Here is a 12,989-nt window from a genome sequence, read left to right as displayed (position 1 = left end):
TTTTAATTTTTGGCTACACTCTCCTTTTAAAGTCTGATACAAAGACACACACAAACAACCTTCAGTTTCAGTAATGTTTTGATAGAGATTTCTGCATTGTAACTCAATGTCTATCTTCATATACTGTAAAGGCATTAGTCATGTGAACTGCAAAACCAGTGCTGTGAATAATTTTGTATTTATTTTTTAAAACCTTATCGAATTTCCACTTTACCATAAAAACAGTCCGTTTTCTGTTTTCAGGCCAAACTTCAGTGTTTCAAAGGATCGGTTTACGTGTGCAAGTGTGTGTGGTTCTTCTGTAGTTTTCCCCCTCTCTGGAGATGATGTGACACTCCTCTTGCAGTTAGTGAAATGTTGTTCTCATGTCTGTCCACAAGGTTGTGCTCATTCAGGACGTAAATACATCACATCCCCTCCTCATGCTCAGAATGGCTGATTTGCCATCCAAAATTGTGTTAATGTTGATCATTCTTATATGAGGGATACCTACAGGTTTATATTTAACTCATTACTTACTGTGGATTTCTTATTATTTGCATTGTCAATAGCTTTAAAGCTACAAAGAACCATTTTCAAGTAACATAAGTTATATTGTTTTTTTTTATCTTGTTTTATTGAGCACCAAAGTTAGTCAAGGAAGAAAACTGACCTTTTTTCCTCGGTTTTGTTTATAAATTGTGGCGATCTGTCACGCTTCTCAAAAGACTGATCATAAATGCACTTGTCTTTTGTCTGTTTCTGTTCAGTACTCAGGAACAACACGCTGAGGCAGATGAGAGAAGGGAAGGTGTGTGTGTGTGTGTGTGTGTTGATGTAGAGGTGTGTGAGGTGTGCTGCGTCACACTGAAGTCCTCTTGTCTTAAAGACTAGCTGTAAATTATGCTCTTTCAAAACAATGGCATCCAAGAATCAATATTAATAAAAAAAGATATATTAATTCTCTGCAGTCGCTCCTGTTTTTTTTACTTTATTGCATCTATATTTTTGCTGCAAAACAGAAGAAACATTTATACAACTTTGTGGGATGGAAATTGTAATATTTGTAAGTTTCAAACATGGTACCTTCAATGAATGGTCTCTCAGTTGGATGTGTGTACTTGCGTGTGATTGGCTGGATGGGTGAGGGGGAGGGGCTAATGTGGCTGGCAGACCCTGAATAGTCCACAGTGCCTGGCTGTGTTCCTACAACGTCACCATGAAGATCGCCTTGATGAGCAACTTTTTGCTGATGCTCCTGACTGACATCCACGCCAGCGTCCAACCGCAGAAAAACTTCGACCTTCAGAGAGTAAGAACTTCAGCTGTGTATTTTACCTGCCGTTTTCAACACTCAAGCTTTTTAAAATGACCTCTAGGTCCTTTCTCTGTAGGAGTGTCGCATGTTCAGTTATGGTAGTTATGGACTTGGAGCAACAAATTCTGTTTTCCACTCCTTCGCTGAGTTCAGGCTGGTGTTGTGTGAGATTTAAACAGCTGAATAATGTTGTTGTGATGTTTGTTTGAATTGTTCTTGCCTAGGGCTGAAGTACTGACATGAACAATCTGTTTCTCCGTGTTGATGAGGTTAATGCTCTACAGGGTCGTTTGAGGGGGCGCTCTCCATTACGATTGCATTAACAGTAGAGACAGAGCAGACAAACAGAGCTCAGGGCAAAGGTCACGCACTCAGTGCTGCAACAAGGAATGGGTGATTTCTGCCAAGTTCTCGAGGCATGAGGCATCCTCATGAGATTTTATGAAAAAAAAAAAAAAATTTTTAAGTGAAGACAAAATATCAGTGAATAAACAGACAAATAACCTACGGTTCTATTTTTGTTTGGCCGTTAGTATCAGGCTTATTATTTTTGTCTGGATTCACTGTTGTTTTTCCAAAACATCCTTTTCTAATCATGCTCATGATGTTGTGTGCTGTTTGTTCAGTTTGCAGGGAGGTGGTATCGGGTCGGTCTGGCCTATGATTCTCCAGGTTTTGTGCGGTACAGAAGCAGACTCACCGTCTCTGTGGGCACAGTGGAGCCGAAGGAGAACGGGAACGTCAACATGACCATGTGGAGTTTAACGTGAGGGACACTCATTTTCACCTATGATTGATTTCAGAGGAAAAAATATTTGTATATAATACAGTAAAACAAAATATAATGTAATACATAATACAATACAATACTATTGCACTTTTTTTTAGCGTACAACTGGTTCAGAATTTAATATTGTCAGAACAACAGCACTTTTAACTCAGTTAATAATGAGAAATATTATATTGTTTTAGCTTTAATTCACAATGAATTTAGAATGCTTTCAAAAATATTATTATCATCCTAAAATTGTTATATATTATATTATATTATATTATATTATATATATTATATTATATTATATTATATTATATTATATTATATTATATTATATTATATTATATTATTAACACACTGTATGATGATTTTTGTCTCATTTGTCATAGTTAAAATAGTTAAGAATAATTTCTAAAAATGATTATATTATATTATAGTATATTTATTATATTTATTATATTATAATATAATATATTATATTAACACACTGTATGATGATTCTTGTCTCATTTGTCATAGTTAAAATAGTTAAGAATAATTTCTAAAATTATTATATTATTATATTATATAATTTTCTATCATATTTATTATATTATGTAATATTTATTATGTTATGTTATGTTAAGTTATGTTGTTATGTTATGTTATGTTATGTTATGTTATGTTGTTATGTTATGTTATGTTATGTTGTTATGTTATATGTTATGCGATGCGATGCTATGCTATGCGATGCTATGCTATGTTATGTTATGTTATGTTATGTTATGTTGTTATGTTATGTTATTTTATGTTATGTTATGTTATGTTATGTTATGTTATGTTATGTTATGTTATGTTATGTTATGTTGTTATGTTATGTTATGTTATGTTATGTTGTTACGTTACGTTACGTTACATGTTGTTATGTTTATGTTATGTTATGTTATGTTGTTATGTTATGTTGTTATGTTGTTATGTTATATGTTATGCGATGCGATGCGATGCTATGCTATGCTATGCTATGCTATGCTATGCTATGTTATGTTATGTTATGTTATGTTATGTTGTTATGTTATGTTATGTTATGTTATGTTATGTTATGTTATGTTATGTTATGTTATGTTATGTTATGTTGTTATGTTATGTTATGTTATGTTATGTTATGTTGTTATGTTGTTATGTTATGTTATGTTATGTTATGTTATGTTGTTATGTTGTTATGTTGTTATGTTATGTTATGTTATGTTATGTTATGTTATGTTATGTTATGTTATGTTATGTTGTTATGTTATGTTATGTTATGTTGTTATGTTATGTTATGTTATGTTGTTATGTTATGTTATGTTGTTATGTTATGTTATGTTATGTTATGTTGTTATGTTATGCGATGCGATGCGATGCTATGCTATGCTATGCTATGTTATGTTATGTTATGTTAGTACACTGTATAATGATTCTTGTCTCATTTGTCATAGTTAAAATAGTTCAAAATAATTTCTAAAATAATTATATTATATTATATCATATTTATGTCATGTCATGTCATATTATACTCACTCATTGTATGATAAGTATTGTCTCTGTTGTGTGTGATCATATGCAGTTCCACTGGCTGTCATTCTAATCTACATTTATAAGAAGACGTCTGTGCCCGGCGTATTCACCTACTACAGCACTCGTGAGTCAACATATAAGACCTATATGACTGATCAGTACTGAGAAAAAGATACTACAGTTCAGTTTTTTATTGTTACTTGAGGTCATAGAAGGGTGAAGGATGTTACTGTGGTGGAGACAAACTACACAGAGTACGCCCTGGTCCTCAAACACAAGAAGTTTAACAAGGAGTTCACACAAGTGGCCCTTTATGGTGAGCCTGTGATTAACAACAGGATCGACTCAAGCTTTCTGGGAGGGCAGATTTGTTTTGACTTTCTGAATTCTTCTGAGTGCCTTTAATTTCACTGTAGGTCGTACTGAGAAGTTGAGTACGGATGTGATGGAGAAGTTCAGAGTGTATGCCACAGCTCAAGGATTCCCTAAAGACTCCATACTGACTCCACCAGCTGCTGGTAAACCACTCAAATCACTTACACCTGCAAGTTCGACTTTATCTAGAAAGTTCACCCAAAAATGTCAACATCAACAAGTCATCATTTACTCACCCTCATGTCGTTCCAAACCAGTTGTAGATTCTTTCTTCTGTGTTTTTTCAAAAGAAGATATTTTGAAGAGTTTGGGTAACCAAACAGTTTCTGGTAGCCATTGACTTCCACAGAATGTAAAGAAATAGTATAGAAGTCATTGGCTACCATCAACTACTTTGTAACCCACATTCTTCACATTATCTTCTTTTATGTTGAGAAAGAAACTCATACAGGATTGGAAACGACATGAGGGTGAGTAAATGATGAGAAAAGTTTTATTGAACTATCCCTTTAAGCCACACTTAAAATTGAATGGAGAAGGATTGCAATACTGATAAAACAATACTATTCAAAACAATATATATTTGGATAATATTTGGATAATTTTATAGTTGTCAAACATGGCTCATGTTCATAAATGAAGTGACTGTCTATACTTGTGTTTACTCTGACAGGACATTTGAAGTGAATTTTTTTCAATATTTGGTATGATATCTAACACAGTGTGTCTGAAATTGCACACTGTCTGAGTATGTACTACACTTGAATTTGAACTTATTTCACAACTGTTAAAAAAGTATGTTCTATATAGTATGAATATGGGTAGTATGAATGAAATTCATGCTTCACTTTCTCTCCCGTGGCCTCATGGGATAGTAAAGTGTTTATCTACTGCGCACTTCAGATTCCAAGCAAAAATAGTAGGTCATTCAGATATTTTTCAGCTGCTGTTTTCGAATACTATGAATTCAGACATACTACTACTTTGGCATACTGTTTTTGGCATGCTATTTAGTAGGGAAGTATTCAGTTTGGATGCAGTGAGTGACATTCAGTCATATTTTAAAGTGTGGCCAAAGTACTTTTTTATCAGGACTATACATTGTTGGACACTCCAATAATTGCTCAAGAACAGACAATTATCAATGTGCGACTCAACCTTTGTTCACAAACCATTTAAGTGTTTATTTATTGTCTAAATAGTTATATTTTCATCAGAATTCTAACAAAATTTCTAATTTTTGTTTTGTCTTTTTAGAAAACTGTCCTTCTTCAGGAAGTTAGGTAAGCGAGAGCTTCAAATCTAGTTTGTCAATCCCTGTTTTATCACCAATAACCTCATGACACTGCTGGAAGTTATTCATTCAGTTTGGCAACTTTGTATATTGTGTTTTATAACATTGTTTTTTACCTGTTTTGTCTCTCTTTCAGTTCCCAATCACATTTAGAGCTGGAAGAAACACACAACTTTACCTTAATATGCCAAAATGATGTTATTTTGTGGCAGTTTGTAAAATTGTAACTGATGTCATTGTCATTTGCTGTGCTTAGTTGTTATATTTAACTATAAAGCTGACAAAACACTGAATCAAAACACTGAAGAAGAGTGGAAATACAGAAAGAGGTATTGTCACGTCTCTGATTATCTTTGCTGGCAAAAATAAAACTTTTTTTGATTCTGTTCATGTTGTGTATGTGACTCACATCTGGAGTTTAGCGTGAGAAATGAAAGTTAATGAGTAAATATGAGTACATCTCTTCTCTTGTGTTGAAGCTTTTCTTACAGACTCTGTGCTAACAGTAAAAAATGCTAACTGCTTACTGAGTGATTGTGACTGAAAAGTCACGCTCACTGGATGCAATTTTTGTGTCAGATGTTTGGTAATTGTAAATAAAAATCTAATTCTAAAGGATAGGGTGAGGTGTCGCAACATCTAGCTACTGGGGTGCCTCAGGGCTCAGTTCTTGGACCTCTTCTCTTTTCTATCTTCACTAGGTTTCACTAGGCTTTTCATATCACTGCTATGCTGATGACACTCAACTCTACCTCTCGTTCCATCCTGATGATCCGACGATAGCTGCTCGCATCTCAGCTTGTCTACCAGACGTTTCTTGCCGGAAGAATGACCATCACCTTCACTAGCACAGAACTGCTTGTTGTTTCAACCAACCCAACACTTCATCACAATTTCTCCATCCAGCTATGTGCATCAATCACAATTCCTTCAAGGACACCCAGGAACCTTGGAGTTGTGATAGATGATCAGCTGAATTGTTAGAGCGGCCCGGTTCTGCCAGATTTACTTTTTACAATATTAGGAAGATCAGGCCCTTTCTATCCAAAAATCCTACACAATTCCTTATTCAAGCTCTTGTTCTGTCCAGACTGGACTATTGCAGTGCTGTCTTGGCAGTTCTTCCAGCCAGTTCTATCAAACCTATGCAACTAATTCAGAATGCGGCAGTAAAATTTGTCTTTAACAAGCCGAAAAGATTACAACACCTCTGTGCATCAACTTGCACTCAAGGCATTAATGTTTGCCACAAAACAACCACTGACTCTTAGCCCCTTTACATAAACTAACTTCTTCATCTCTTTTCTGTCTACTTTTTATTCTTTAAAAAAAAAAAAAATCTTGCTCTGTGTACTACATTTAACTAACTGGGGAACACTTACATTGCTGCTCTTTTGTTGTTTTGATTGCTTCTATTACCCTCATTTGTACTGTAAGTCACTTTGGATAAAAGCATCTGCTAAATGATTAAATATAAATGGAATGTAATTGTAAAGGATATGGCTTTTTTTTGGAAATTTAAAACCTTTATTATATAAAGCAAAAGAAACTCATCTCTTTTTAACTCTTACATACTGAATTATGGGAATATTATGGGAATATTAAATAGAATCATGTGAATATTAAATCTTCTGTTTGTTTCATCCAAAGCAAACAAGAACATAAGGCACAAACAGGAGTCAATAGGCAGATAAGGAGAACTTTGTTCTGTTTGTTTTGTTGGACTGGTTTTGGGGGTGGTTTTGCACACATGGCCAGCAGGTCGATGTCCTGTGGATGATAGAGACAGTCGTGGTTCTTCAGAACTTCATTTGGATCACAGACAGTCAGGATGAAGTGTGTTGTTGTAGTGTTTCTGCTGACGCTCCTGGGCCTGTTGCATGCTGGGCCGCTGCCCGATGAGCCCGTCCTCCAGCCCCAGGAGAACTTTGATGTGAACCGGGTAAGTTATGCTTTTTGGATGTTTAAGAGAATGTTTGTGCATAGAGGAGATCAGGACTAGTTGTCACATTTTTTACACCTGTAGAATTTTTCTTTATAGTCAGTTTTGCCTTGAATACAAAAAACTACTCAACATTTCAACTGTTATTCCCCAGGACAAAAAAGGCATAGTTCATTTATCACTTACTGTTCTTCTGTGACAACATGCCCCAATGGCCACACTAAATGTGGTCTGTTGTCACAATGGCAACCTGTTTAATTTACACTAATTGTAGAAAACAATCTGTATTTGAAGAGTTTTATAGGTTATTTATTTGCATTTTAGCAATATGTTATATATATAAACTATATTTTTTTAAATGAAAAAAATGTACATACAACATATACAATTGTTTTTAATGTGAAACAAATATGGAACAAAGAAAGCAGTTCATGAAATATGCGTTTTGAAAGGCGCCACCAAATAAAATTGTATTATTATAAATATTTTGTTATTATTATTTAAAAGATTGTATAAGCTATTTCTTTGCATTTTGGTGATTTTGTTTTTATATTGTAATAAACATGTTAATTACATACAATATATACAATGTTTTTTAATATGAAACAAATGTTTCATGAATATGAATTCATGAAATAGTTAAAGAAAAATCATCTCTAGTTATAAGCTTATTTGTATTTTAGTTTTTTTAAATTTTTTAATTGACAAATATTTTATGAGAAAGTAAGCTATATAAATCAAGAAATTACACAAAATATAAAAACCTTTTTAACACGAAACAAACTTAAAACAAATCAATTCAAATAAATAATAAATCATATAATAACAATAATAAATATTATAATTATAACCTAGTGTTATACAAAATATTCAGCTGAAATATATATAGTTGACCTTTTTACAAACAACAAACAGACAATAAATAAATAAATAGTAATGTTAGTTTGTAGGTCCTCCCTAGTGAATTTGATTTGTACACATTTCAATCACTTTTCTTAGGTCTAATATGAGTGTTAAGGTGATATATATGAGTGTTAAGATGATATTTGGTATGAAATTCTAATTGACCTTATTTCTCCTAATCTGACCTCCTCGTCTCCTCTGTAATTCATGGGCAAATGGTATGATATTGCGATAGCGTCCACGTGTCCATGGCTCAAGCGTCATAAGGGAGATGCAGCCATCGGCTCTTTGGAGCTGCAATCCAGTGGCTCAACACAGACCATCAGCATGACCCTCATCAGCAGCAGGTACAGCACACAATTATATCACATACAATGAACAAACTATTGTGAATAAACACCCTCATACCCCATCATGAGACCCCGAATGACAGGCTTTGCTCATTTATACTGCAGACATGGCACCTGCAAATCCATCAGTGGAGAGTATCAGCTGACCAAAACACCTGGAAGGTTCCACTACCACAATGCCAGTGAGTTGAGCACCACAGCTGTCAATCAGTCAGATTTCTCATGTTATTTCACCGTTTATGTCTTTGCTCATGTAGAGTGGAATGCTGATGTGGACGCCTACGTGGTTCACACAAACTACAACGAGTACGCTCTGGTGGTGATGTATAAACAAAAGCCAGGCGGTGAAAAAACTACATCTGTCAAACTCTACGGTAAAACATCTGTATTCTTCTTGGACAACATTTAGACTTGAGCTTTCCTGATCTCAGCTTTGACCTCAAATCGACCAAAGCAGCATGCATTGCATACTATTTCTGTGGATTTTCAAATGCATCTACATCGTTTGGGCTTATAATATTACCCATAACCCCCTGCACTCCTACGAGGAGTTTGTGATGGTTCCCTTAATGATGATGACTACTTTTTCAGTTGAAGAGAAATGGTGAGGATTGTGAGGTAAAGCTGCCACCGCAAGTGCTAAACGTATGAACTGAATGAGTTAAATGCTAATGCTAGCATGCAACAAAAACAGTATGTGACAAATGTGTGTGTGGCAAGACTATATTCTATGATTTTGATATCTCATTTCTACTCAAACGCCCATCAAATAACTTCAGATTGCTTTCTCAATAGCTACATTCATTGCATGCTTACATACTAGTTGATATCTCTCTAGGTAAAATACATGTTTTGTGTCGGGGTTCCCCTGGTAAGATTCGCATTTTAGGGGGTAAATATGACATTATTGGGGTCGCATAGTGGGGTCGCTTCAATAGTGTTAAAGTAGCCCAATTCCGCGGGAAAACTGCAGACTTGGCAACACTGGTTCCCTTATCGTTTGTGTAACCAAGAAAAAAAAGGTTTTAAAAACTTTGTATGAAAAACTGGACATTTTGAACATTCAAAGAACATTTAGCATAACTTAATGTGAACGTCGGCAAAATGTTCCTAGATGATGTGGTTATCAGGGTTTGTGTTTGTGAGTACTGAGGACCCGTTGTTCTCACCCTGTAGGACGTGCTATGGAGCTGCGGCCCACTCTCATCGAAGACTTCAAGACTCTGGTGGCTGAGCAGGGAATGAGTGAAGACACTATCATTATCAAAAAGAACAAAGGTATCCTCAGGACACACAACCAATGCAAAACACGCCTTTTATTGGGACCCGATGTGATTGTTCTTGGCTCTCCTTCTCTCTTTGTGTGACCAGGTGAATGTGTTCCAGGTGTGCAGGTCACACCAGAGCCACAGATCCAGGTGAAGACCGCGCCATCACTGCAGCGCACACACACAAGAAACCAAAGCATTTTAGCTTAAAATAGTAGTTACTATGAAAAATGAAAATATTGTTCCTTCCAACCCTGTATTTTGTGGAAAAGCTGAATATTTGAATCGTTTAAAGTCTGCTGAATCCATACAAAGAGACAAACAATGCCCAAAGGATGAATACATAATGACAGATTCGTCATATCTGATTGAATTATTCATGTAAGTGTCATTAATAATCCTGTCATGTGATTCGATCTCAATAGAGGGCGAGGAGGAATGTGGTCCTGCCGGCTCCTGAGGAAGGATCGGGTGACGACAATATGCCCTTATTTAGAGGACCTGGTGAGTAACAGTGCCACTTATGTGCTGCTTTCATATATAGTCATTATATATATATATGTGTGTGTGTGTGTGTGTGTGTGTGTGTGTGTGTGTGTAGATAGATAGATAGATAGATAGATAGATAGATAGATAGATAGATAGATAGATAGATAGATAGATAGATTTGAAGGTAGCTGACAAATTTTTAACTAATTAAAAAAAAATCCGCTAAATATACACTTACACATTAGTGTATATTTAGCGTTTTTTTTTTTTTTTTTTTTTTTGTAGAACTTGTTATTGGTTGGTAACCATTTAATTTAATTAATCAGGGGGTTTTTTTAGCCCTGTGGTGTGACAAATGTTTTAAATGTGCAGATATGACTGAGGTCACAAAAAGGCATATGTACTGTATACATTACTAATACATTATAAATTACTGTTCAAAAAGGCTACATTTATTTGATCTGAAATCCAGTAAAAACCATAATATTGTGAAATAATAGCGCAATTTCAATTTTAACTGAATATTAAGATTACAGTTTCATTGACTTGGTGCTCAAACAACATTTATTTTTATTATTATCAATATTAAGAACAGTTTTGTTGCCTAATATTATGGAAACCGTGATACTTTAAGGATTCCTTGATGAATAGAGTGTTTAAAATAACAAAATTTATTTAAAAAAAAAAAAGAAAGAAATCTTTAGTAACATTTTAAATGTTTTTACTATGACTGTTGATCAGTTTAATGCATCCTTACTGGGAAAAAAGTATTAATTTATTTAAAAAAATTAACATCCTAATGACCCCAAATTTTACATTATTTAATTATGAGTGAAAAAGAGTGCAGAGCGTTATAATAAATTATAATATATCCTATAATTTAAAAATTATTATAATTAAAGAGTTAATTTATTGCTTTGACATTATAATAAAATGTCCCGTGTGTGTGTGTGTGTAGAAGCGTGTAAGTCCCAGCCAGATTCGGGTCCATGTTTCGGGATGCTGCAGCGCTACCATTACAACTCATCCATCATGGCCTGTCAGATGTTCACTTATGGAGGCTGCATGGGGAACCAGAACAACTTTGTGACTGAAAAGGAGTGTCTGCAGAGCTGCCGCACTGAGGGTGAGTGTTTGTGTGTGTGTGTGTGTGTGTGTGTGTGTGTGTGTGTGTGTGTGTGTGTGTGTGTGTGTGTGTGTGTGTGTGTGTGTGTGTGTGTGTGTGTGTGTGTGTGTGTGTGTGTGTGTGTGTGTGTGTGTGTGTGTGTGTGTGTGTGTGTGTGTGTGTGTGTGTGTGCGTGTGGTTTTATTTTACACACTGTATTTTGTCCCTCAGCCGCCTGCAGGCTGCCCATGGATGCTGGTCCTTGTAAAGTGTTCACAGACCTGTGGGCCTTCGACTCTGCCGCTGGAAAGTGTGTGTCCTTCAAATATGGAGGCTGCAAGGGCAATGGCAATAAATTCTACAGCCAGAAGGAGTGTGAGGAGTACTGCGGCGTAATGATGAGAAATGGTGGGACACACACATTACACCAGACAATAGCAGATTTTTTTATTAATGGCATTCATATTATTATCCAAATTGTAAGTAGAATTCTGACGCTTGTGTCGTTTTGTTATGGATTTGCAGGAGATGACGAGTTTCTCACAGTGAACTGAGTATGGTGGGAATGAAAATGGAGCATTACTTTGTTTCAAACAGCAAAGTGCAACATGGATCAGTTTCCAAAAGGCATTAACTTCAACATTAACACAATAAATAAAGACCTGTCCAATGTACTGCTTGTGCACTTCATTTGACATTTTACGATACTGTGCTGCTGGGGGGAATTTTTATTTTATTTTATTTTATTTTATTTATTTTATTGTTCTGTTTTCCTTCACTTTAAAAATAAATCTCAGTCAAATATTTCATTTTATTATTTTTAGTCTTCTTTTGCTTTCTTTAAAAATAAAAATCAGTAAAAATAAAACACATTTTATTTTACTTTTTTTTAAATTTTATTTCCAGTAAAATTCATTTTAAAATTTCATTTAATTTTGTTGTCCAGTGTGACATTTTACACATTTTTTACGTTTACTTGTTTTATTTAACTTGCTTTTTTATTATTATTTTCCTTTTGCTTTCTTTAAAATTAAAATTCAGTAAAAAAAAATTCGTTATTAGTGTATATTGTATTTTTTTTTTTTTTTTGAAAATAACTTTTAGTAAAAATAAAAAATATATATTTTATTTTCAAGTAAAATAATTATTTAATTTTGTTTTCCGACATGAATAAAATAATTTTAAAAAATCCTTTTATTTTATTTTACATTTATTTATATAAACATTTTATTCACTTTTATTTTATTTTATTTTGCAGTAAGTTGGTAATTTATCATATTTAATTTTATTTGATTCTTAGGAATGACCAGATTTTTTCTTTTCACTGGACATTTTACAATTGACCCCCCTGGTCTCTCCTACTGACGGTGGCCAGGAGAGGTCAGTGTTGTCTACTGAAGGAGATCATCTTACCAGCTCCAGTCTTTGGAATTGTGTGAAACTGCCTGCTCATCTGAATTATCTGCTGATCCGAGACCAGTTTTAGCGTTCTTGTTATAATACCAAAGCAATATGTTCAGGCTCATGAAGCTGATCCTGCATGCAGGCGAAAAAAGTCCATTCTGAGCAAAGTCCCCAGCAGCCCAGCCAGGCTTCCTGCCCGCTTTTTCTCAGAATTCACGGCTGGTGATGTTGCTGGGAGAATGCTGGGAATATCC

General features: G+C 34.6%; 1 protein-coding gene and 1 pseudogene across 1 annotated transcript; both read left to right on the top strand.

Annotated features, from left to right (window-relative positions):
* The first annotated feature begins 1,134 nt into the window (after positions 1-1,134).
* On the top strand, positions 1,135-5,660 carry LOC109065260 (annotated as a pseudogene).
* Positions 5,661-7,049: 1,389 nt separating this feature from the next.
* LOC109065247 (protein AMBP-like) lies at positions 7,050-12,005 on the top strand. Its single transcript, XM_042764770.1, has 10 exons — positions 7,050-7,216; positions 8,324-8,466; positions 8,575-8,651; positions 8,727-8,843; positions 9,646-9,747; positions 9,841-9,887; positions 10,163-10,241; positions 11,185-11,352; positions 11,563-11,739; positions 11,857-12,005. The coding sequence occupies exons 1-10, from the start codon at positions 7,106-7,108 to the stop codon at positions 11,883-11,885; spliced, it is 1,050 nt and encodes a 349-aa protein (XP_042620704.1). The 5' UTR covers positions 7,050-7,105; the 3' UTR covers positions 11,886-12,005.
* The last annotated feature ends 984 nt before the right edge of the window (positions 12,006-12,989 follow it).

The sequence above is a fragment of the Cyprinus carpio genome, chromosome A10, assembly GCF_018340385.1.
Source record: "Cyprinus carpio isolate SPL01 chromosome A10, ASM1834038v1, whole genome shotgun sequence".
Classification (NCBI taxonomy): Eukaryota; Metazoa; Chordata; class Actinopteri; order Cypriniformes; family Cyprinidae; genus Cyprinus; species Cyprinus carpio.
This window is presented reverse-complemented; position numbering and strand designations above follow the sequence as displayed.

Bases quoted from the DNA above. Each gene is read 5' to 3' on its own strand.
- LOC109065247 (XM_042764770.1), top strand. From the start codon at position 7,106: ATGAAGTGTGTTGTTGTAGTGTTTCTGCTGACGCTCCTGGGCCTGTTG. The intron at 8,652-8,726 runs GTGAGTTGAGCA...TTGCTCATGTAG, and splicing joins GTTCCACTACCACAATGCCA to AGTGGAATGCTGATGTGGAC. The intron at 9,888-10,162 runs GTGAAGACCGCG...CGATCTCAATAG, and splicing joins CACCAGAGCCACAGATCCAG to AGGGCGAGGAGGAATGTGGT.